The sequence below is a fragment of the Rhinolophus hipposideros genome (assembly GCF_964194185.1).
Source record: "Rhinolophus hipposideros genome assembly, chromosome: 20".
Taxonomy (NCBI): Eukaryota; Metazoa; Chordata; class Mammalia; order Chiroptera; family Rhinolophidae; genus Rhinolophus; species Rhinolophus hipposideros.
Genome location: NC_138066.1, coordinates 47,491,870 through 47,515,295, shown reverse-complemented (window position 1 = coordinate 47,515,295; position 23,426 = coordinate 47,491,870). Strand labels below are relative to the sequence as shown.

At 52.3% G+C, this 23,426-nt stretch overlaps 1 protein-coding gene across 2 annotated transcripts in view; it reads left to right on the top strand.

Moving 5' to 3' along the window:
* Positions 1-8,620: 8,620 nt before the first annotated feature.
* The window catches only part of SDK2 (sidekick cell adhesion molecule 2), a 245,641-nt gene continuing 230,835 nt past the window's right edge, over positions 8,621-23,426 (top strand). For both annotated transcript variants that reach the window (XM_081029413.1, XM_081029412.1), the window contains exon 1: positions 8,621-8,806. In XM_081029413.1, the coding sequence (XP_080885539.1) occupies positions 8,743-8,806 (64 nt within the window). In that variant the 5' untranslated portion in view covers positions 8,621-8,742. The remainder of the gene's footprint in view (positions 8,807-23,426) is intronic.

The window sequence follows — 23,426 nt, the reverse complement described above, 5'->3', positions numbered from 1 at the left end:
TGGAAGGACACACTGTTCCCCAATAAAGTCCTGTTCCCTTAAAAAAAAAAAAGGAAAGAAAAAAAGAAAGTTTCCTTGAGAAGAATGAAGGTCCAAGTCTCTGGAACAAAAGGGCTCACTAAGCAGGATGTGTGAAAAAAGATCAACAGAGAGACACATCCTGGTGAAATTTCAGGACAAGGGACAAGAAGTTCTCTCCAGAGATAACCAACAGGTTGTCTGCAAAAACTACGAGGATAAAACTGGTATCACAGGAATTCATCAGAAGTTCAGGGGCTCACATATCTATAATATTCTAAGCGCAGACTATTTCGAACCTGGAGTTTTATATACCCAGCCAAACTATCGCTCCCATGAGAGGCTACTCTGATGGAAAACACAACTCATTTAACAAGAACCTCAGGGCTGTTCCTTACATCGTCTTTCCATGGGTCTACTGGCATGGTGGCAACTTGAAATTCAGTAAAGCAAGGCCGTGAAAGTAATGCAGTTCAGATCTACAGATTTGACTTTGTCTAGAGAAAACCAAGAGTTTCAGGAAGTTTTTTAAAAAAAATGAGGTGCCGTCATTTAGGAATGAGAGCATCAGTCATGTTTTCCATGAGAAGTAAGGAGGCTGATGGCAGAGCCTTGAAACAACAGATGTCAGGGCGGGCTGGCGGAGCCTCCACATGAAGAGAGGCCTCCTGCACTGAGAAGCAGACGTGGAAAGGAAAGGGGGTCCTCCTGTTCTTTGGAGTCATCTTCAGGGGGAGTTCAGAGTTTGGTTAACACAGGAAGGTGAAAGCAAAACATAAGGAAATTGCTTTAGGGAAAAGGAAATAAATGCCCATAAGGGAATGGGGTCCCACAGAATGCAGGCAAAAACCAGGATGTGAAGAGATTGGTTTGCATAGGGGTGGTTATGAGGATTTGGAAAAGGACAGCAAGGAGAGAGCAGCCTTGGACAAAACGGTTAAGGTCAATCAGGGTGAGAGGGAAACGGGGGTTTCCAGGAAAAGCTTTTTAAGTTTGTAAGAATCATGGATATTTAGTCCCCAATAGAGTGCATGATAAAAGTTAAAATAAAAAAAAATAAAAAAGGAAAAGAGGCCTAAACTCAATGCTCTCAACTAAATTTCCTAGTTGTGTTGATCAGAGTGCTAGCCAGCGGGGCTTACAGGTAGACCCGGGCAGGGGGAGGGGGAGAAGCTCGAGGAGGCCATGAGCCTAAGCCAGCAAAGGCGAGGGATGGCAGGGGGCTGTTTGGATCAAAGCAGAGGACGGAGCCAGTCCACAGAGGTCTGTTCAGGCAGATAGAGTGAACCTGGAATCGACAGGGCCCTGGGCAAAGAAAGTGGTACCATCAAACCAGGTTGGTGCTTCTGTACCCAGGACAGACTGTATTTGTTCCCTGGCCCATGCTTTATATTGTATAAATTCCTGCTGGGTGTGATTGTTAGCCACATAAATGTCAGGCTCAGGGGAGCTAGGATCCTCTCACGTCACTGAACAGCTGCCCTCACAGGGCTGCTGGCTAATAGTTGTACCCGCCAGATAATGCTCAGAGCAGACCTGGGCAGGCTGTACACCCCCAGAATACTCAAGCCTAAGACAGCTATGGGACTACTTCATTTTGTTCTAGAGCAAGAGTCGGCAAATGTTTTCTTCATAGGGCGGACAGCTCATATTTAAAATCTCTCTGACACCACATCCCAGCTCTGGTCCACCCTTGCATTTTGCCTTCCAAAAAATGCCTCCGTCTTATCCTAAAGACGAGTAGTCATTGGTCTTAGAATGTAAATTGAATCACATTTGATATGCAGTGACTTTTAAGAATTCTGTAGTGTAAACTTTTATAAAGAGAAGAGTCCCTTTCAGAAACCAGGCAAGCCTGCCGATCTTTGACCTAGCACAACTTAGGATGTCGATTGCATAAGTGATGAGAAAAACCCTCATGCCTGAAACTCAGGCCACCTTTCAACTTACTTAGTTCTGCAAAAACCTTACTTCTGAGAAATTAAATGAATGCGTGCGAGTGTATATGTTACAGATATCAGTCAAAGATGAGGTTAATTTTCAGGGAGCAGTGAATGTTTGTTGTAAATACAAATATCAGAAAACACACATTTAAGGTGTAAATAGCTTAATTGGCAAGGTCAATGGAAGTAAAGACACAGTAATGAAATTGAAAGGCTGTTCACCCTTCATGTATATTTTCCCTTTGTTTCGATGTCACTGAACATATATAATCGCTTGGTCTGATTTTGATGAGTTTATAGGCACAGCGCCAAACAGGCAAAGCTCCCTGCCCTCAAGTTGCTTACATTCTAGTGGGAGAAGAGAAGCAATAAATAAACTAACAAGTATAGCTGTGGGTGGTGGCAGTGCTGAAAGGAAAGTTGGAATGGAGGACAGGGAGTGTGTGTGTGTGTGTGTGTGTGTGTGTGTGTGTGTGTGTGTGTGTTGGTGAGTCAGCTGGGCGGACACAGCGTATCCTGGTGGAGTGGCCCAGGCAGCGACTATTCTCATCAGTCAGTGCCTCTGCTTTACCAGTGTTGACTGAACATCATTCTCTAATGGGATTGCTTTTTCAAAGTGATTGACAGAGAGGGCTCGCTGGTCAGACACATCTAAACAGAGACACAGTGAAGGTAAAGGAGTGAGCCATGTGGCCACTTTGAGGAAGGGCATTTCAGGCCCAAGAATCAACAGGAGCCAAGCCCTAAGATAAGCCTGGGTGCGGCATGGCTACAACCCAGCCAGGAAGTGGTCTGTGTCCCGTGAAAGATTCGCGCCTTTTTCGTTGGGAGAGGCTGCCTTTGGTGGCTCTGAAAGGCAGATCCACAGCTCCCTCTTATACTAAGCAGATTAAATAAACCCCGCTCAAGTTAGAGTTCATGGCTCTGTGAATTTGAATGGCCCGAAATGATTCTAAATCCGTGTCCAATTTAGAGATCAATGTGTCAACCACCTGGCGACATGCTTCTCTGTGATGCTCATGTACTTTATTGTAGACACATTGGGACATTCATGAGTGAAGTGTGTACTGGTTTTGCTTCCAAAACTATCACAAAGTACACTTCTGTCCCAACCAACTTCCTCCTTCCTGGACCTTCTAGCTGTGTGTGTTGACAACGCCCTCTCCTGTTCAGCTTTAGCACTGTGTTTCTCCATCAGATGGGTGCACCCCTGTCAAGCTCAGCCCAGGGCTCAGATTGGCTGGACAGGCCCAGATACAGAAAATTCCTGTTTTCTCATGCATTCATTTCCTTCCCCAGCCTAGCCTACATTTAGCAGTTTTATTGTTTAAAAATGCTGTCTCCAGTGGTCTGCTAACCTCTATTCTCTCCGACTTGCATCTGGCTCTGAACCAGTAAACCATTTCTGCATGAGTGTTGAAGGGTTTCTGCTCTATTTCTCTGTGTCTCCTTTCCTCCTTTCCTGGAGAACTGGTGGGCAAAAGCAGAAAGGATCACGAAACACGGAACCTCAGTCCATTTACTAAGTATATCCCTAATTAATCAGATCCAGGGCTTGGAGGCCAAGAACGGAACTCATGGTAGTCCTGACCTCGGCACAGAGGAGCTAAAGATGCAAGCTGCCCCCAGCCCAGCTATGGACATGCACTGTGTTCTTAGGTCCTTCCTCCTAAGGGAGTGGAAATAAATTTCTATAATGGGCAGTTGAGGATGGGGGTGGAGCCTGGACAAGGGAACTGCTATAGGCTACAGTGTATCCTCCCAAAATTCTTATATTGAAGCTCTAACCTCCTCCCGCCCCAATGTGACAATATTTGGAGATGGGCTCTTTGGGAGGTAACTGGGTTTAGATGAGGTCCTGAGAATGGGGCCCCAGTGATAAGATTAGTGAGTGTCCTTCTAAGCAGAAGAAGGACCAGAACTCTCTCTCTTTCTCCGCCATGTGAGGACACAGCAAGAAAGTGGCCATGTACAAAGCCAGGAAGAGAGCCTTCACCAAGAACTGAAAAGGCCAGCACCTTGATCTGGGACTTCCCAGCCTCCAGAACTGTGTGAAATAAATTTCTGTGGTATTTGGTTACAGCAGCCTAAGCTGCCTACACAGGGACCCAGAGTCTCTCTCTTTTCCAATGGAGATTAATAGACCACTTTCATCCTACTCCTCCCCTTTTTCCATCTTTAAAACAGAACAAAATGAAAAAAAAAAGAATGCTATTAATTATTTACTGGAAGCCGTGTTTCAAGGCAGTTAGTTGTGTGGAAGTTCCCTTCAGGTGGAGCAGAGATGTCTCTCTTCAAGGTCCTTACTGGGGAGGGGGGACATGAGGGGGTCCTTGCCCATCCCCACTCTGAGAGCACGTCCATACTGACTCCTCTCATTTATCTTCCATTTTCCTTCTAGATTGAGTCGTATCCAATCCTTTTCCCCTCTTTTTGATGGTCATTCTTTCTGCCTTCTTATCCTCAGCAAAACCACCACAAGTGTGGGCTTCTGGGCGGAGGGTGGCAGGCAGAGCAACTTGGGAAGCAGGAAACAGGGGATGAGGGAGTAGGCATAGGGAGTGGACTCATGTGTCTTTGCCTCTCCGGTATCAGGCTGCCCGCCTGATCTTGGCTGATGGCGGATGTGCCTGCCACTGAATATTCTGTTCCAGTTGCTGTTACATTTGAGATGGAAAATGAAAAAGATATATAATAATCACATTGAAAAGCTGACTCTGCCCTGCCTACTCTTTGGCGTGTGTGTGTGTGTGTGTGTGTGTGTGTGTGTGTGTGTGTGAAATGGACAGAGGACAGGTTTGCTGCTGAGGAATGGTGGGATAAGGAGGAGCTTGGCCAGCTCCATACAACTATCTGTGGTTTTGTCTTCTTGCTCTTGGTTGGCATGTGGTGTGATGTACTTTCCACTTGGAAGGCGCCTGGCAAAGGTCTGCTGTGATGCTGTCTCATTGGCTCTACGTGTGGATTGAGAAGCTAAGAAAGTGGTCCTGTTGGGGTCCAATGAAGGTTTTTCTAAGAGGTGACATTTTAAACACACATCATCCACTTGGAAAGGGAGAAGGGGAAAAGTGAAGCAGACTGATTCAGGCCTTTCTTTCTCTTTTGAAACGAATTGTGTTACTCTCTGCCACTGCGCCTTCCCCAAGCCCCCCACCTCAAATTTACAGAGTGAAATGTATGGATAGAGCATGTCTGAGATGAAGAGCCTCCTACAAAGTGCTGGCTCTGGGGATGGAGCGAAATTGAATAGAAATGAGGGAGAAGACCCAGATCCTGTCCCGCATTTTCCAGGAGAGCTGTAGGCACAGACTCAAATCAGAAGGGACAGGATTCCGTCGGGGAGGCAGTGTGGAGCCTGGGAAAGCCGCACAGGCCCTCCTGATGTGGCACCCACTATAACTGCACCATTTGCAACCTCTAATTACGCCGCTGGTGGCAAGAATGAGGTCATAGTGTCTGTAAGTGACTTTCCCAGTAATGAGCCCTTCTCAAAGTGGCAGGCTCCCTGCTCAGCCTCCTCCTGGGCCAGCGAAACTCTGATAAGCAAAATCAGATAGTTCCCTTCCTGTGTATGCGTGTGTCCAGACTGAGGCCAGAAAGAGCCTATGTCTTCCCTTCACCACTCCTGGTGATGAGAGAGATTTGCCATAAGAGTTGCTGGTCGCTGCTGCCCGCTCTGCTCACTAACATGCTGGCATGCCTGGTGACTTCCATCACAAAAGAAAACCTCCTCCCTCCCCGCAGCCCCTGGCTGGTGCCCTGCCCTGGCCTTTGGGATCAAATTCCCAGAAGGTGCTGGGGCTGCATATGGTTGTGAAGAGACATGGTTAAGTCTCTTCTTACAAAGAGAACAAATGCTATTTGGAGCCCCAGGAGTATCCAGTTCAGAATCCTGGCTGCTGGAAGTCTGGGATCGGACACGAAGAGGGTGAAACCGAGGTTTCACACAACTGTCGATGTGAGCTTCCACCCTCTGAGAACCGAGATATAGGTTTCTGCTATTCCTCTGCTGGCTGAGGAGAGGTGCCAGGCAAACCTGGCTCTCAGGCCCCCTCTGTGAGCCAGGAAAGGAACAGCACCCTGCAGACCAGCTGTTCTCCGTGGTCAGGGAAGGGCCTGAGCTCTAGGTTGGGTGGTTAGAGCAGCTGGGGTTATGTGAGGTCACAGCTGGGCATCCCTAAGCATCTGGCAATGGTGTGGCCATCAGAGGGAAGGGGCTCCCTGCTCAGCCTCCTCCTAGGCCACCTGCCCCCAATGTGCTCTCATTTACCAATCAGCTAGCCAAAAGGGTATCAGCCTGGGATGGAGCACAGGTTACCTGGGGAAAAAGTCACAAAATGCTTGAATCCGGTGATTGAGGGACTGTAGGGAAGGCAGGCTAGTTTCTCAGCTCTTTTCAGAAAATACCCACAGTTCTTTTTCTGAGGCAGGTGAAATGAGAATAGAAAAATAATGAAATGGTTTCGGTGACTGTATCCCCTCTGCAGCAATGAGAAGGGGTGTCCTTCAGGGTGGAGTGGGCCACCACAGAGAGAAGAGAAAGCGCTGGGGCAGAAGGGGCAGGTCTCAGTGGCTCTGCTTCCCAGCATTTATACCAAGTGGGCAGGGCCCACTCCTCCATGTGACTCCACTCAGCAGGCAAAGTGCCAGAGAGCATGGTCGTTTAGGGGCCCGTGAAAATATTTAATTTCTTTTAAAATCATAAGAAATAAATGAACGTTTAGGTTGACAAAAATGATTTAACATGTAATATTAATATAGTTGTCTTTGTGCTAAAACAGTCATAAAATATTATTTTTAATATATATATTAAAATATACATATTTTAAAATATAAACATATAAACATATATATATAAACATATATATATATATATATATATATATGTTTTAATGGAGAAAGGATCCAGGGAAGCGAAGCTGTGTGGTGCCCAGGAAAGCTTAACTAGGTCCTGCAAAGCAGAGCTGGGCTGAGCTGGGCTTCTCACCATTCCGGGTGCCGGCCCTGCTCACTCCTCTGGCCCACAAGGGAGGAAACCTCCCAATCCTCCTTTTCGTGGCTCCCTGACCAATTTTCCTTTTTCAACCCTTTGCAAACAGCTCATGAGAAACAAAACATGCATAGACCTTGGCACCAACTTCACTTTCTCGGCCTTCTGTAAGTCCCTGGCCTCCTTTTTGTCTTGCTCTCTGCCCTGAGTGTTTCCAGACTTTTGAAAGCCTGACCTGGGAAGCAGCAGGAATCAACCGGTTGACCGACCCCCTCATCCCCACACACCCTCTAGCTCTGTCACTGCAAGTCGGGGAAGGTGTTGGGGTTCCCCGCTATGAGCGACAGTGGGAATCAGAGAAGCCTTTGAGAAAGGCGTGCGGGGCCCAGGGAGCACCTCTCCTCCGAAAGGTAAGAGGTTGGCACTGCTGCCCCCCGGCGGGTCCCGGAGGCGCCGGGCGCCAGCGACAGTGCAGACGAATCGTGTTCTGCGGGGCTCGCTCCCGGGCCTGGCTCGGGGCCGCCGCCGCCTGCCCCCTCCCCTCCCCGCGCGGAGGCTGCTCTCCAGTCGTGGCCACTGGGTAGCGCTCTGCCCGCCTCTCCGCGTCGCCGCCTCCGCCTCCGCCGCGCTCGTCACCGGCTCACGCTGCCCCCGCAGCTCTGGCTCGGCACAGGCAGGAGCGGCTCCCCGGACGCCGAGCCCGGGAAGCGGCGGGCGGCGGGCTCGGCGAGCGGCGGCGCGGCCGAAGCTCCGGGGCGGGCGCGGCGGCCGTTGCTCTCCGCGCAGGGGCGGTCGGCTAGCGCCGGGCGTCGGAGGAGGCGCCGCGCCTCGGGAGCCGGGGCTGCCCGCCGGGCTCTCCGTGCGTCTTGCCTAGAGCTCCGGCCAGGGCGCGGCGGAGGGCAGAACCGCCGGTCTGCATCCTCCGGCCGGCAGGAGGCTTCGTGCCCAGGCGCCTGCAGCAGTCCCGGACGCCAGCCCAGGAGACGTCCCCATCACCCCGCAGCCGGCGCGGACATGGGCGCGCGGGGTTGCGCGCCGGGCCGCGGGACCCGCAAAGTTTGCTAGCTGGCTGGGCGCGGAGCCGAGGGCGCGCCCGGGCCCAGCGCCCCTGGGAGGGACCGAGAGACCCCAGATTGGGCGCCAGGGCTGTGGAGCCCACAGGGGTGGCTCGGCGCCATCAGATGCCGCCTGCAAAGTTAGAGAGAAGAAAACTTCAGCTCCAGGGAGATTCGGCCCGCGATGCAAACCGCGCCCCCCGAAACCCGCGCCCCTGAAAGAATCCCCCCACCGGCGTCTGCCGCCACGCTCGGCTACCGCCCGGCCCCCGGGGCCAGGCGCCTGGAACCGCTGTGACTGCGTCCTCCCGCACGACCCAGCCAGGGGGCGGGGAGGGGGCGGGGGGCGGGCAACGTGGCCACTGGAGGAAGTTTCCTGAAGTTGTCCTTTCAGTCCGGAGCCCAGCCCGCGACCCGACCGAATCGCTGAGGCCGCCTGCCTGGAAGAAGAAGTCGGAGTTGGGGTGCTAAGGGAGGGAGGCGCGCGGAGTCCGAGAGCACGGCTTTCCTCTTTCTCTCGGCTCGCCCCTCGCCTTCCGGGCGCGCCGCCGGTTTCGGACTTGGACAGAGAGGACGTGGAAGGGTTGGGGTCGCCAGAGCTGCCCCTCCTGGGCATATACCGCCCCGGGCCAGAGCCGCGTAGACTGTCTCGCAGGACGAAGCCTCGGGGTATTGGACCCCACCAGGATTATAAAACAGTGCGGAGGACCCCCCCCCCCACCCCTGTCTGCTCATCATGTGGGGGCTGCTGATCTGGACTCTTCTGGCCTTGCACCGGATCCCCCAGGCCAGAGCCCAAGGTAGGAGGGCCACCCCCACGTGGGGCTGGGATGGGGGCAAGGGGAGGGGGCGGGGAAGGGAATAGGGGAGGCGTGGGTACCTGCTGGCCTCACGGTGGCCTCCTGGACACAGGCTTTAGCCTGGGCAGAGCCCTCTCCAGGGAGTTTCAGGACCCCCCTCCTCGAGTTTTGGGGGCTTTATTTGCGGGGGTTGGAGCAGTCTTTCTGAGACTTGTGGCTTCCCAGTGAAGGAAGGTGGGGGTCCGTGCTGGGAGGCGTTGCCCGAGGAGGCTGAGAATCAGAACCTAAGATGAGGTAGGGGGACCACTACGCCCCCACCCGCTGTGGGTGCCCTCCGGCCTGCGAGGGAGGGGCGCGCCATTCCTTGCCAGGCTCAGCGCCTGGCTCCTCCGAGCTTTTCAGGCCGGGCTTCAGGTTCCCGGTTCCTTGTCCGCGGAGAAGGGCAAGGCCCTGCCGGGCAGACGCTGGCCGCCCCGGGGTGAGGGAGTGGGGTGGAAGGGCGGCGGGAAGGAGCCTGAGTCCCGGCGCTGGGTGCCGGCTGGTCGCCGCGATTGCTGGGCCTGGCCACGTAGGGAGCCCGCGCCTGGCTGCCTGGTGGGCTGCTGGGGCTGGGGAGCTTCGCGGTGCCGGCCGGAGCCCAGGTCTCCAGTGCTGCCCCAGACCTCTGGGGGGGAAGGGGTGGTGCACAGGGAGGGTCTAAGGCCTCCCCCCCACCAACCACTCCCAGACACACAACTTCTGCCTTTGCCTCCAGCTCCACTGGGCGCTCAATTGTCTCTGCAGCCACCACTCTGACCTGTAGCTGCCTGGAGCAGCGTGGTTAGAGAAGGGCTGATGGGTTTCGGGGTGGGCGTGTTAGGAAGGATGACGAGCCCTGAGCAGCACTGCCCCCCTCCAGAGGGCTGATGGCCAAATGTACTCCCAGTCCTCTGGCAGGTCCCAGAAGCGGAGGATGGCTGCCTCCCTGCTTTCTTGCCTTTGGGGTTCGCAGACCCAGACAGTGGTGCCAGCGGAGTCCGAGCGGCGCCTGCTGGGGGCAGAGGGAGAGGAGCCTGGACTGAGCCCCAAGACTCAAGGGGCTTGGCTTTCCCTCTTCTGGGCTCAGGAGGGGTGTGACGCCTCCCACCAAGGCCGCTCAAGTGTGGAGGCTGAAACCTCAGGAGGGGCCCCACCTACCTCTGGGGTTGCTAATCTAGGTGGGGGTACCCTAGTACACCCAGAGTCAGGCAGGCCAGAGAGCCAAGATCAAAGAGATGGAAATAATCGTCTCTCCTAGGGTTGTGGGGAGGATTTTACAAGGTAATTTACATTAAAGCACTTAGAAATTTTGTTAACGGGCCCTGTAAATGTAAGGTAATAAAAGTTATTATTATTTTTATGATCTTCATAAACCCTTCCAGCAGGCAGGACCTCAGAAGTCATCTTATTCTAGTAGCAGTTTAATAGGTGGGACAGCTGAGGTCTGGGGGCGTTAAGTGACTTGACCAAAGCTGCAGGATGATCTGGGGGCAGAGCCAGGACTTGGTTCTAAGCCCCTCTTTTCCTGAACCAGGACCATCCGCAGCTGGGGTGGCCTTGTGGTAGGGTCCCAGGCTGTGAGGCTGCCAGAAGAGGAACCCATTGCGGTCTGCTCTGGGGCACCTCACAGATTTGTTCTGAGATGCCTATGGGGTTACCAGCCAAAAGCCAGGAGACAGGAAGGGCTCAGAGGGGTGTCAGCCTCTGTATGGATACTTCTAACTTAATTACTGCAAGCTGGGACTCCAGCAACTGGGGTGATTTCCCTGGGCAGGTGATTCACAAGTTCTTGTCCCATTCAGGCCCAGGCCCTTAAGGAGTCCCCAGGGCACCTGAAGGTCTTTCCTTTTGCGTCATCAAGTTTCTTCCATGCCCCACCTCCACACCTGTCCCCTCCACCTGAGGTCAAGATTACACCTGCCCTGCTGAAGTTAAGACCAAGCTGTCTCCTCTCTGTGCTTCCTGCGGGAGGGGTTCACCCTGTCAGAAGCAGTGAAGGTCTCTTTGATTGATGTACTCCCTCTCCTGCTTCTCTTGTTTGCTGCCTTTTTGAGAGTGGCTGCCCGGATCCCCTGCTGCTCCATTTGTGTTCTCTGGTCTGAGAGAGTGTTTTCCTGCTTCCATCGGGCACTCTCCTTCCATTTGTCTCCCAGCCTGCAAACCATGCAGGGGATTGTGGGAACTTGGTCTGGGCCCAGGCTTGGGGGCAATGTTGCGTTTGTGTGTTGGATGGAAGGCAGGGTCAGACCACGAGGCTGGGGCGTGCTTTCTTATCTGCTTTGGGGTTAGAGAGTGGACGTTTGAGGCCATGTCATTAACCTTTGGGGTGGTTGAAGCCGCCAGCACTGTGTGTCACTTCTGAGCCCCGGAGCCTCGTTCTCCAAGCGTGACAGAGTGAGGGCCCAAACAGTGGTCCTCCCTTGGAAAACCTCCCATTGGCCATGGCCGGATTTTATCTAGACTGAGTTTAGTTTTCTTCAGGTAGTGGAACCAGGCAACATCACCTGCTTCTACTGAAAGCCACCATGTCACTATTTTCCCTTCAAGTGGATGTCACACAATTTCCATTCATTTCCCAAAAGAAGTGAGTGATATTGTAGAAAGAGCAGAGTCAATATGAGAAATCAAGGTATTTCAGGGGAGGCCACAGCAAGTCCCAGGTGCTTAATAAAAGGTAATTGTTATTATTATTAATGAGTGTTTTTACACTCTAAGCCAGCGGACCATGGGGAGTGGTTCTTGGCCACCCACCAAAAAGACCTCAAATGCCTTTTCCTCACCCAAGACCCTTCTTTTCCTTCCTTCCTCCCTTGGCTCCATCACTCTGTCTCACAGTGGTTGTCCAGCACTCTTGGGCTCCGCTCCCAGGTACTCTGATTGGAGACATCTGGGCGAGCCTGGATGTCGGCATTTTAACAAGCGCCTTGCAAGATTTTTCAACCAAGCTGCGAAGCTTGGTGACTGCTGGTGGACATCCTGAGGAGGCTAAGAGGCTGGAAGGAAGGCAGTAGCAGCCCAGCCAGCTGCTCCAGAAGGGTCTTTCAGGAGAATGGTGCCTGGGCAGGGGGGCTGGAGGGATAGGACAAAAGGGACTATGAGCTGAGTGAGCCGGGCAGTGGAAACCCTGAGTGAGGTTTGGGAAGCCCAACTCCGGAGGCTCCTGAAGGCTCCAGAGGGAGAAAGTTTAGTGCTGGGAGCTAATCACAATAAAAGCCAAACAGCACACGAGGGAGCAGGATGAAAGTTTAATTACATGGTGTGGCTACGCTGTAATTATTAATTACTGACAGCAAAAAATAACTTATCGATCAGGGCTCTTGCTAATTACCACTTGCCTGGGGCTCAGCTGGTACGCGTCAAAAGCCCCACAGAAGACTTGGCTGGAGGTGTCCCTGCTCCCTACACCCCCTTCTTCCAGGGCCAGAGAGGTGGCTCACTGCCCCACACCCCTCTCTCCCTGGCCCAGTGCGCCCTTGTCTTTAGCTGGGGAGTCTGGAACATTCTGGCTGTCGTTAGATGCGCGACACAGTTTGGTCCTTCTATTCACTGCAGATCTCCCCTGCCTGGGACAAACAAACTCAGGACCCCCAACCAGAGTCCCTATCATGCTGGCAGCCTGACACCTGTCTCAGAAATCCTCTCTTTCATGCATTTGTTCAGCAAATATTTATCAACTGCCTCTCCCTATGTCCTCTCCTAGAAGACCAGAGTGGGGCCAGGAACCTTGTTCCATCAGAGAAGGGAGGCTGGGAAAGAGGCCAAGTCCTTTACAGCAGTTCTCTGTTTAAACAGTGCCTGAACGGCTGACTTTAAAATGATGTGTTAAACTGTATTGGTATGCATTTGACTTTGTACCACAGGACACAGTTGGGCTGTAAGCTAAACGGTAAGGGAGAATGAACTCATTCTCCATCCTCAGGACTGACGTGAATCAGTGCATTTGACTTGAAAGAAACATAAAAAGTCATCTAGTTCTGTCCTCTGCCCACAGACGTGGGACAAGTGGCCATCTGGTGTCTGTTTGCATACCCCTGGTGATGGAAGACTCACTACTTTAAAAACCAAGATGGTTGTTAGACAGTTGTACTCTATGTTGATGAAGAAATTGGCCTCCCTGTGGCTGGTTATCCTAGGATTTGGCTACTGTTGAAGGAGCCCTCTGATTGGCTATAACCTCCCTTCCCATGTCTCTGACTCCTGGCCCCTCAGGGAGTTAAGAGACTGAGTTGGAATTGATGTTGGGTGTTAGGGTGCTGCCTGCAGGATTTCCAGCCTGACTCCCCCTGGAGCACGTTGCGGCAGACGGCCCTGGAGCTGCCTAAAGCGGTGGGAATTAGTCATCATAATTTGGGGCCTTGGGATGCCAATAGCAACAAATGGGCCAGCAGCAACTGCCAGCAGCGCCCCGCGGCCTGCAATGGAAAGGAAAACAAGCAGGGTTGCCGAGACGTCCTGGTTGTTCCTTGTCTTCCCACCCCTGCTGTCCACACGCTGGGCAGAAGGCAGGGCCAGTGAGCGGTGCTGGACAAGAGATGGGCAGAGCAGGGGGGGCCAGAGGGGCTGCACAGCTCCGTTCGTCAGACTCCTCAGCCAGGTGTCTGGGCCAGAAAGCCCCTCTTTGGCCACGGGAGCCCTGAGAGCCCCTCACCTTCCTCTACCGAAGGCACCAACATGGCTAATGGTTCCCAGTCTGGGTTCTGGCCCCTTGGAATCCTGCCTCCACTGTTGAGCAACCTTGAGCTGAGGCTCAGTTTTCTCATCTGTAAAATGAGGGAATTGTTAAAAATAAGTATGTCTACCTGCTAGGGTTTGGGTTTTTTTTGTTTGTTTTTTTTTTTACATTAAATGAGATGATCCCAGTCACTTTAAAAATGCTCTTAATAAATGTTAAATGCTCCTAATCTGTGGGCCACAAGGTATGGGGGTGACATAATCCCTCCCCCTGCACAAGCTGCCTCTCCAACCTCGTCTTCACTCACTCCCATCCATAGCACTGACCACCTTTCTGTTCCTAGAACTTGCCAGTCTAGCTGTGGCCTCCCACCTGACACTTGAAGTTCCTGCCATCCCTGAGGCCGTGCCCATTTCTTCTAGACGTCTGCAAGGCCCACTCCTCAATTCCTTCTGGCCTTTCCTCTCACATCCCTTTATCATCCCCAAGCAATGAGCATCTCCTTGTACCCCTTGCCCTGCTTTACTTTTCCCCATAGCACTCACCTCCGTCGGACATATATTAACTTCGTTATCTGTTTACTGTTGGTCTCTCATGGGGGTAGGGGCTTTATTTTATTTACTGCTCTGCCTTCAGTTGCTAGGGTAGTGCCTGGCACAGAAAATGAGCTAGAAAATAATGAATGAGTGTGTGAAGATTGAATGAATGAATGAACGCTCACCTAAGGCATAAAGGCATCTGGCCTCTCGGTTGGGTGGCCCCCAGGTCCTTATTATTCAATACCAACCAGCTGAACTCCACCTGTGTGATGTGGAGGAAATTGGGAGGATGATAGGGGTTTGGGGGGTAATGCCCATCCATGTGTGGAGACACCGATTGAAGTACATAAGAGAACAACATACATCAGCAATTAAATGCTTAGCTCATTATCACTTCTCCTTGCAGCCCATTGGCCAGAGCCGATCACATGGTCCTGCCCAATGGCAAAGGAGCTGGGAAGCGCAGGCTACTGTGTGCTGGGAAGGAGACCAACATCTCCATGTGCACTGGCGATGTCTAGCATTCCTGCATCACTGTAGACATGGCGCTGTGGTCTCCAGAAGTGCATTTCAGACGGAGAATTACTTTACACAGGTCGGGGCCATCCCTAAAGCATCCCAGAGTCACCCCACAGTCTGTGCTATCACTTCCCTGCTTTGGGGATTTTTCCCCTTAAGTTGTTGAGAAGTGGCATGTACCGTGGTGGGTGCCTTGGAACTGGGCTGACCTGGGTTCCAGCTCTGCCACTTTGGATTCAGTCACTTAACTGTCAGCCCCCGTTTTCTTGTCTGAATCCCAAGAGAAGTCAGTGACAAAGCAGGAGCAGAGCACTCCGCACAGAACCTGACAGATCCAAAGCACTTCATAAGCTAATTTAACTATATCTGTGCTTCTGTGTTTGCCTCTCCAAGTGGTCTTAAGATAGGATGTCAGGTTGCATTGAGCTTTCAGATTTCCCCTCTGGTATCTTTACTGTGTCATTCACCCACCTCTTCTTTGTCTCTCTTTTGCTTCATCCCCAGTTTAGAGTGATTTGACCTTTTCTCCCCATCCTGGGGATTTACAGAGGGATGGGAGCTCTGGTTTGGCGCGCAGATGTACATGTCAGACAGCATTAGGCACTTCACAAGCATTACCTGCCTTTGTGCTCCCTCGACTCCAATATGTGGGTAAACTGAGGCTCAGAGCGATTAACTACCCAAGGCCCCACAGCCAGGAAGTCAGGAGGTCAGGATGTGAACCCAGGGCTCTCTGACCCCAACGCCTGTCATCTTTCCACTGTCCCAGGCTGCCCTTTGCCCCCACGGCATCCTTCACTGGTGTCTTCCCAGTGAAAGATGCTCAGACATTTGTGCTGTTAGGAGACCAGGGCTGATCCAGGGAAGGTGGTAGAGTTTGCAAATAGCCCCTGAATTCCTGGTCTTCCTGGCTCTTGCCTCCACCCTGGTTGTGTCCTCACTGGGCCTTGTGTTGGCAGAATTCATGAGGTCAGGGCAGGAACCCCTCTTCCCTCTCCTCCTCTCCTCCTTCTGCTCTGTCCCTTCCTGGGGGTGGGGTGACATAGAGATGTTCGGGGAGTCTCCTGAAGGTCACTTGGGGCATTCATGACTGGCTTGCCAGTGTCTGAGCCCCACAAGTTTTCTAATCTGAATGGAGCAGAGCAAAAAAGCGATACAGGTCTGATGCCATAGAGGCAGCTATTAGTGACCCAGAGGGGTGATGAAATTTTGGTGATGTGATATTCCTGAGGGGAGCCATAACTTGGTCCATTCAGGGAATTCGGCTTCTGGGGTGGACACGAGTGACGCTCAAGGGCCTGCTGGAGCGAGAACCCTGGACCCTCCCCACTGGGCACTCTGTGAAGGTGCCAGTCAGTGTTCAAATGAGGGAGGCAGTTGTGTTGCCCAGAATCTGAGTAATGGTCAGAAATATGGCTGGGCATCTGGACACTTGGCTGTCACCAGATAACATGAGCCAATTGTGAATCTGGTACATATGCCCATTTCCTGCTTTAGACTCAGAGCCAATCCCGAATGTGCTACCACAGGGCTCTGGTAGGACAACACTGGCCTCTAAGGAGCCCGAAGCAGGGACGACTCCTTGGGTTCAAACCCTACTTGTCATTTACTGCTTTGGTGACCCTGGATGTGTGACATAGCCTATCTGTGCCTCAGTTCCTTCATCTGTAAAATGGGGACAACTGTAGTCCTCATCTCGCTGGGTTGTGACAGGGTTTACTGATATATTCTAAGCTCATAGGACCGTACTTCGTGCATAATAAATATTGATAAATTCATCACTGTCATTATTGTCATGTTGGTGTCTGGGAAGCAAGGCTATCTTTGGGCCTGTATTTGATACATGCCCTATCTCCAAATGCTTCTGCTCCCTTCATCTGTCATAGACCTACCAGTGACATCTAAACGTCCACTATTAGGGATTTATTTGTTTGGGGATTTATTCTCTGCCTCCAGCTAAAATGCAAATGCGCCACAGAGAACACACATGTTAAGCTATGATCAGCTGTCCAGGCCCTAAGGTCAATATTCTTACTTGATTCTTTCATCAAACCTCCCATTTCTGTGGGCAGCTTTCACAGACATCTCATTTTCTCTTGACCCCAACCTGTGAAGGAGTTTGGCCAGACAGTATTAACATCATTAACCTTGTTAGCACTGAAGTTCAGAAAGATTAAGTCACTTGCCAAGGTCAGTTGGTGTTTCAGAAAGAGACCGTGAATGCAGGTCAGCTGCTTCTCAGGCCATTGCTTTTGATCAACACATCCACCTTCAGGAATGGCTCGCCATGCTGCTTTGGGATTTGGGAGCTGCCTTGTTTGACCACCGGCTTCTCGCCAGTCAGGGTGAGCACAGAGCTAGGGCAGGGGGTGCAATCCGGATGGCCTCTCCTCTCTCTAAGGGAACCCAGAACCCTCTTGATGCCCCATCTGCTGTCGCACAGGGTCTTAGCCATAGGATCTGAAAGCTGAGACCTCTCCCATCACCCCCCTACTGATTAGCCTTTACCCTGGTTGTTTCAACACCACGCCCTCCATAACCTGGCCCTGTGCACGGACACAATCTCCCCTCCCCTCCCCCTGCCCAGCCCTCCACCCTGCTCAACCACCCTCACCACCTGGTAAGCCGTCAGCACCCTTCCCTCCTCTCTCCCCTCTGCACCAATGGCTGCAATATATGTTCCTCCCAAAGGCCTCTGAGCTCTCAGGGTGCCAATGGTCTAGCTGTCTCATTTGGCACTTTGGCCTTGTTGGTTCTGAATTATCTTTTAATGTGCGCGAGACTGATTTCTTTAATTATAAACTCCTTGAGTTTAGATAATAACCCTTCATCAACAAGGGTGGAAGTATTAGATATAAATGATTGTTCCCGATTAATGAACTTAACCCTTTAGAGAAGGGTGCTGCAGGGGTAATAGTAATGTCGGAGGGAGAAGGGAGCAGGCTTGTGGTGCTGTGCAGGCCTCCGCGGCCATGCCCCATTCTCGTTGGGTGTCTTTGGGTCCCCGTATCCTCACTGGGAAAATGTGGGGCATAAGTACAGCGTTTCCGAGCTCTTCCTGATGGACGCCAGTGATGGAGGAGGTGGACCCCTGTCTGGGGATCTGGTCCTACAGCCTAAAGCTGCCTGCTAGCTGCACAACCTTTTCCATTTTAGTATTTTTACTTTTTAAATACGTGAAATTTCGCTTTGCATGCCATAGTCTGTCTGAATTCCATTCTAACACACAAAGGCTATTTTAAAGCCCGTTGATGCTGCTGGAAGGTGTGGTATCTGCCCCATGGCTTCCCAGGGTTGTATGTCAAAAGTTGGTTTTGTAAAACTTGAATGAGATGACCTCTTGGGTCATCTGTAAGATTGTAAGATGCTTTATACACCCACACATTCTCTCTCTCTCTCTCTCTCTCTCTCTCTCTCTCTCTCTCTCTCTCTCTCTCTCTTTTTCTCTCTGTGCAACCATTTGTATTTAAAATTTTCTATAATATTTTATGTGCATACCTACCTCGACCTTGGGCCACCATCACCATCCACCATGACTGGCCTGTGGCAGTGCCTTCTAGGGCGGTAGGGGTGAGGGTTAGGCTGTCGGCCCCTCCCTAGGTGACCTTACTGCTGGGGTGGTTGGTGTTTTGTAGGCTGTCTTAGCTTTAGCCCACTTGCTCCACGCCATGAGGGGCCCTGTCTCCTGGCCTCTCCCTGGACCAGGAGAGGTGCTTGTCTGGGCAAGCCACCCCCTTATGGTCGTGATTGAAGAAGAGTTGGGGGCAGGGCACTGAGTGAGGGTTTGAAGACTCTGCTAGTAGGAGGCGTTGGGCCCTGTGATAGCTACGTCCACTGCACAGGGGCCTTTTCATGAAGGCCTTCCAGGAGAGCAGAGGTTACCTGAAGACCGTCCTCTGGCCAAGCAGGGCCTTACGGCAGTCTGCGTCTCTGCCGCTGCCCCAGCAGCCCGAGCTCCATGCCCTGCCCGTCCAGCACTAACTAAATGTTCTAGCTGATCCATTTCAGTCACACCCTCCTGATTCCTCTTGGGGCTCTTGGGCTCCCGGAAACAGGGCCCAAAGCATCCACGCACTCCCAGGCTCGTCGGGCGGCCCACCTCCCCCGACACTGTTTGTGTCTCTTGCTGTCCTGGCTCAAGGACTCAGCGCTTGGTTGGAGGAAATGCTGCCGGCCATGCCCACGCCTCCTTGCCCCGTCAACCTTGAAGTCTCCTCCCCACGGGTGGCATGCACGTGGCCAAGCGGTCCTTGACGGCCCCGTTTGGATCCCCTTCTCCCAACCACGGCAGAGTGAGCGTAGGCAGGTGTGGGTAGGCGGGCAGGCCTGTGAGGGCCCAGAGCCGCCGAGGGGAGTTCACATTAGCTCTGCCCCAAGCTCATTATCGGGCTGAGCATCACTGGGTGAAAAATGGTTGTCGTCAGGACAGTAATAAATACGCTGCTGTCAGTATTGATGTGATTGCACTAATGAAGAGAAATCAGCCACGGTGAGCAGGGCCGCTTCTGGCTATGGCTCTGAGTGGCTGGAGAGCTCTGTCCACTGCCCGGTCTCTCCGGCCCGAGGAAGACGGGGGTCTGGATGGTGGGGACAAGAAGACAGGTGTTGGCACTTCACCCCTTTCTCCTAAGGCCTTGGTGGATGAAGAACCTAGAAGGTGCTGGAAACCTCCAGCTGGAAAAAGGAACATTGTTTGGTCTTGGTGCGAGGGAGGATGTGATAAGGGCCTTGGGCAGAGACAAGTGGACCAGTTGGGAGGACCGCTGCGCAGCTCCCTTGCAGACCCATGGTTGAGAGCTGCTGCAGGAAGGCGTGGGGAGAAACACAGGCCCATTGTCTGCGACCCCTGCCTGCCACCTCGCCAGCAATGTTAAGACTTATTGTCTGTCCAGGAACTTGGAATGCCTAGCTCAGGGTGCGGGGAGCCGGCCTTGAACTCCAACTTGTGTTGAGCCTCTGCTGTGGAAGAGCTCAAGGGACCCCGAATCCCCTGAGCCCAGGCTAAGTGTGCAAGCTAAAGCAAGACGCGCCTCCGAGATGCTGATGGATGGGGGTAGGTGGGGGGAGTGGCCCCATTATAATACCGGGCCTTGGGGCGCGTAGGGATTGAAGGAAGGCCAAATGATTGAGGGGTGCCCTTCCATCTGCAGCCTCGGGGCGTATTCTTGGAGCCCAGGTGTACCCTGCCTCATGACAGAGGTGAGGCGGTGGCCCGGAGCAGTGCTCAGCCTCCATTGGACCCGCTGGAGGGCCTGCTAGAATGCAGATTCCCAGGCTCTTCCCCCAGAGCTTCTGATGGGGCCAGTTGGCGTGGGGCCTGGGATTTGGCATTTTTAGCAAGTTCCCAGGTGACGCTGCTGCCGCTCACTGCTCCGAAGGAGGATCAGCTTAGAAGTTTCAGGATAATTTGGGGGGCGGTGATGACTGTGCTCCTGCTGCTTTGGCTCCGGTGGACTCTGCTTCTACCGCAGAGGACTGTGGGGAACCTCCACGAAAACACTTTGGGAAATCCCCCCACGGCCTTGCACGTGAGAAGTGCACCACCACTGCTCCTTTCTTTTTTCCTCACCACTAGAAGCTCTTGTTCCCAATGTTTTCCCTTAAAGGAAAACAAAACCCCAGCCCAGAGGCCCTCTTCCTGGGTAAAGAAGGTCCGGGAAAGAAGTTATTACTGGCTTGAAGCAGCTTTTGCTGCACATTCCGAAACAACTCGAATATGTCGGTGGATAACAAAAGCTATGAATGTCTACTTGCTCACCAGAAGTTTTCTAAGCACCTACTGTGTGCCAAGCATAGTGTCCGGGATCCAGCAAAGGCTGAGACCGGCCCCTGTTCTCAAATTGTTCACTAAGTGAGGGCACCAAGCATGTGGTTGGTAATACAGCAAAGTGTGAAAGGTGCCAAAAGAAGGTGAGAACCAGGTGAGTGGGGATGCGGATGGGTGACCTGCGAGGCCGCCCCAGCAGAGCCGTTACGAGGGGGTAATCCAGAAGCTGCGGTCTTGTAGGATGGTAGAGTCCCATCTTCCTCAGGGGACACTAGGGACCTTGTTTTTGTTTTGACGTCATAAACGTGTCCGTATTTCAAGGGTACCACTTGATTGGTTTTGGCACGTGTGTAACACCTAAAACCATCACCAAAATCAAGATAGCATACATACCCATCACCACCGAAAGTTTCCTTGTGCCTTGAATAACGCTTCTCTGCCTGGTACCGATCGATTTCTTTCCTTTCCTTTGCTTTTCACCTGGGTATCCAATTGTTCCAGCTTCAGTTTTTGAAAACTTTCCTTTCGCCGCTGAATTACTTCTGTCGCCTTGTTGCAAATCAGTTGTCCATAGATGTGTGGGTCTATTTCTGGACACCCTAATCGGCTTCATTTCTCTGTCTTTACACCAATAGGGCATTGTCTCAGTGACTGTTGCTTCATGATGAATCGTGAAACGGGGTCGTGTCCTTCCTCTGACTTTGTTCTTTCTCAGTTGTTTGGGCTGTTCTCGGCCCTGTACATTTCCATGTGGGTTTTAGAATCAGCTTGTCTTCAGAATCCGTTTCCATTTCCGCATGAATTTTAGAATCAGATTTTTTCAAACACTCCGGCTGGGAGTTCTGATTGGGATTGCATTGATGACATAGATCAGACTGAGGGTTCACCTCTTGACCACAGTGAGTCTTCAAGCCCAGGAGCACAGCATATCTATCACCACTGTTTATTTCTTTGGTTTCGCTCAGCAACGTGTTGTGGGCTTCAGAGTACGGGTTATGTACATCGCTTGTCAGATTTAGCCCTAAATATTTCATATTTTTGATGAAATTGTAAATGTTATTTTTTTATTTCAACTCCCAGTTGTTTGTCTCCAGGCTATAGAAATGCAGCTGATTTTGACGTGTTCGTCTTGCAGCCTGTGATTTGGCTAGACTTGGTGATTAGTTCTGGTAACTTTTTTGTAGGCTTCATTGGATTTTCTACATAGGTGATCAAGTTACCTCCAAATGCAGACACTTTAACTTCTTTTCCATCCTGGATCCCATTTCTCTTTCTCGACCTGTTAGACTGACTAGAACCTCCAAGGACCTTTGTGTTTATCCTTTCTGTTGCCAAGCAATAATTACAGGCAGCAAATTCGCACCTACGTGGTCACTACCCACTAAGGTCAGACCGTGCTTGGCCGCTTTCTTGAGTGGCTTGCTGAGCCATGGGTGTTGACACTCAAGGACACATGCTTTTGGTGTCTTCAACCAGCCTCCAGAAGCTCTGCCAGCTTCAGGAGAGGTGTAGCACACAAAGCACAGTGACTCCCCCGTCTGCACATGTGAACATGTGGGGCTTGTGGTCTTCCTCCCTGTACCCCACCTCCAGCCCTAGTTCCTGGAGCCTCCCTAAGGGCCAATAGGTGAGCTAAAACTATAGGAGAACTCAGAGAACCTCTAAGGTCAGATTATGAAGGGCTCCCTCATTTTATAGAGGAGGACACGGGGCCAAGGAAACCAAGTGAGAAGTCCCAAGTCAAGGAGATTGGGAGCTTGGGACTTCACATCCCACTTTCAGGCTCCACCCCATACAGAAGTTGGCATTTTGGTTTTCACCGTAGCTGAAAAGCTGGCCTCTGGCAGGACTATGATTCCTCTGAACCCTCTCTCTCAGCTCCATTTGAGCCATGGGGATGGTCATATCCACTGAACTGGTAGGTAGAAGAGCTGCAGAAGAGCTGGGGCCATGAGCCAGAAGAGTAGGCTGGGGTCCAGGGGATCTGGGAGCAGACAGTCTAGCCATGGAGCAGCTAGGACCATTGCCAGGGGAGGGAGGGTAGGTCAAGAGCCAGCCACTGGGGTGTGGAGTTGGAAGGGGGGCCACCATCTCGCCTTTCTTCCTATAAGCCCCAGGGTCTCTCTGGAGTGTGATGGGTTTGGTATCCTTTGCAGGGTTGGGATTCGGGGAGGCAGGAGTGGCTGGCCTTGGGCTGACCCCCAGCAGCACAGATGGCCACTGCCATTCCCCTCGCTCTTCTGTTCTCTAACCAGCAGCTGGTTGCTGGTTTAGGGATGAAGCCCCCTGCCCAGCCCTCAAGATGTGCAGCCGTGGCTCCCCTCTGCTACCCCAGCTCTTAGAGCCAGACACACAAGGCCCGTGAACAGGGTTGGGAGACCTACAGCTCATCCCCAGACAACTAGCGTTTGGAGTCAGCAGAACTCAGGGCATCATAACCAGGGCTCCCATTGACGGAGCCTTTACCATGAGCCATTGGCCTAAATGCTTTACATGGGTTGTCTGGTCCTCTCATCAACCCTGTGAAGAAACGTGCTTTCCTCCATTATATGGATTTGGAAACTGAGGCCCAGAGAGATCAAGCAACTTACCCAAAGTCTCATAGCTTGTAAGTAGTGGGCTCAGAAGTAGACCCAGGGAGTCGTCTCCGTAGCCTGAGTTCTCAACCGCCAGGCTGTGCCAGAAGACCGAGGTCCTGTGCTCGAGCCTTCTCTGCCTCCCTGCTTCTCTGCTAGACTGCCGATGAGCAAAATAACACGGCCCTATTTGCACAGCTGCCCATACTTGGCCTTGCTCTGCCACTTCCAGGCTAAATACCGTGGCCAAATCTCTTAGCTTTCCTGAGCCTCGGTTTCCCCCATCTGTTAAGTGTGGACTTAAACGAAACTCCCTCACACTCAGGGGGCTTTGGGGAGGGTTGTCTGATAGAGTATTTGAGAACAGACCTAACACAGAGTCTGCCACATGGGGCATTACTGCTTGGGTCACAGGACTTCCTGCAGGAGCCCTGTCCCACCCAGTGCCCACTGGGCTCCTCACCCATCTGCCTAGGACCCTGCCAGCCTGTTTTAGCCTCTGCCCGTGACATTGTGTTCAGCCCCAGGA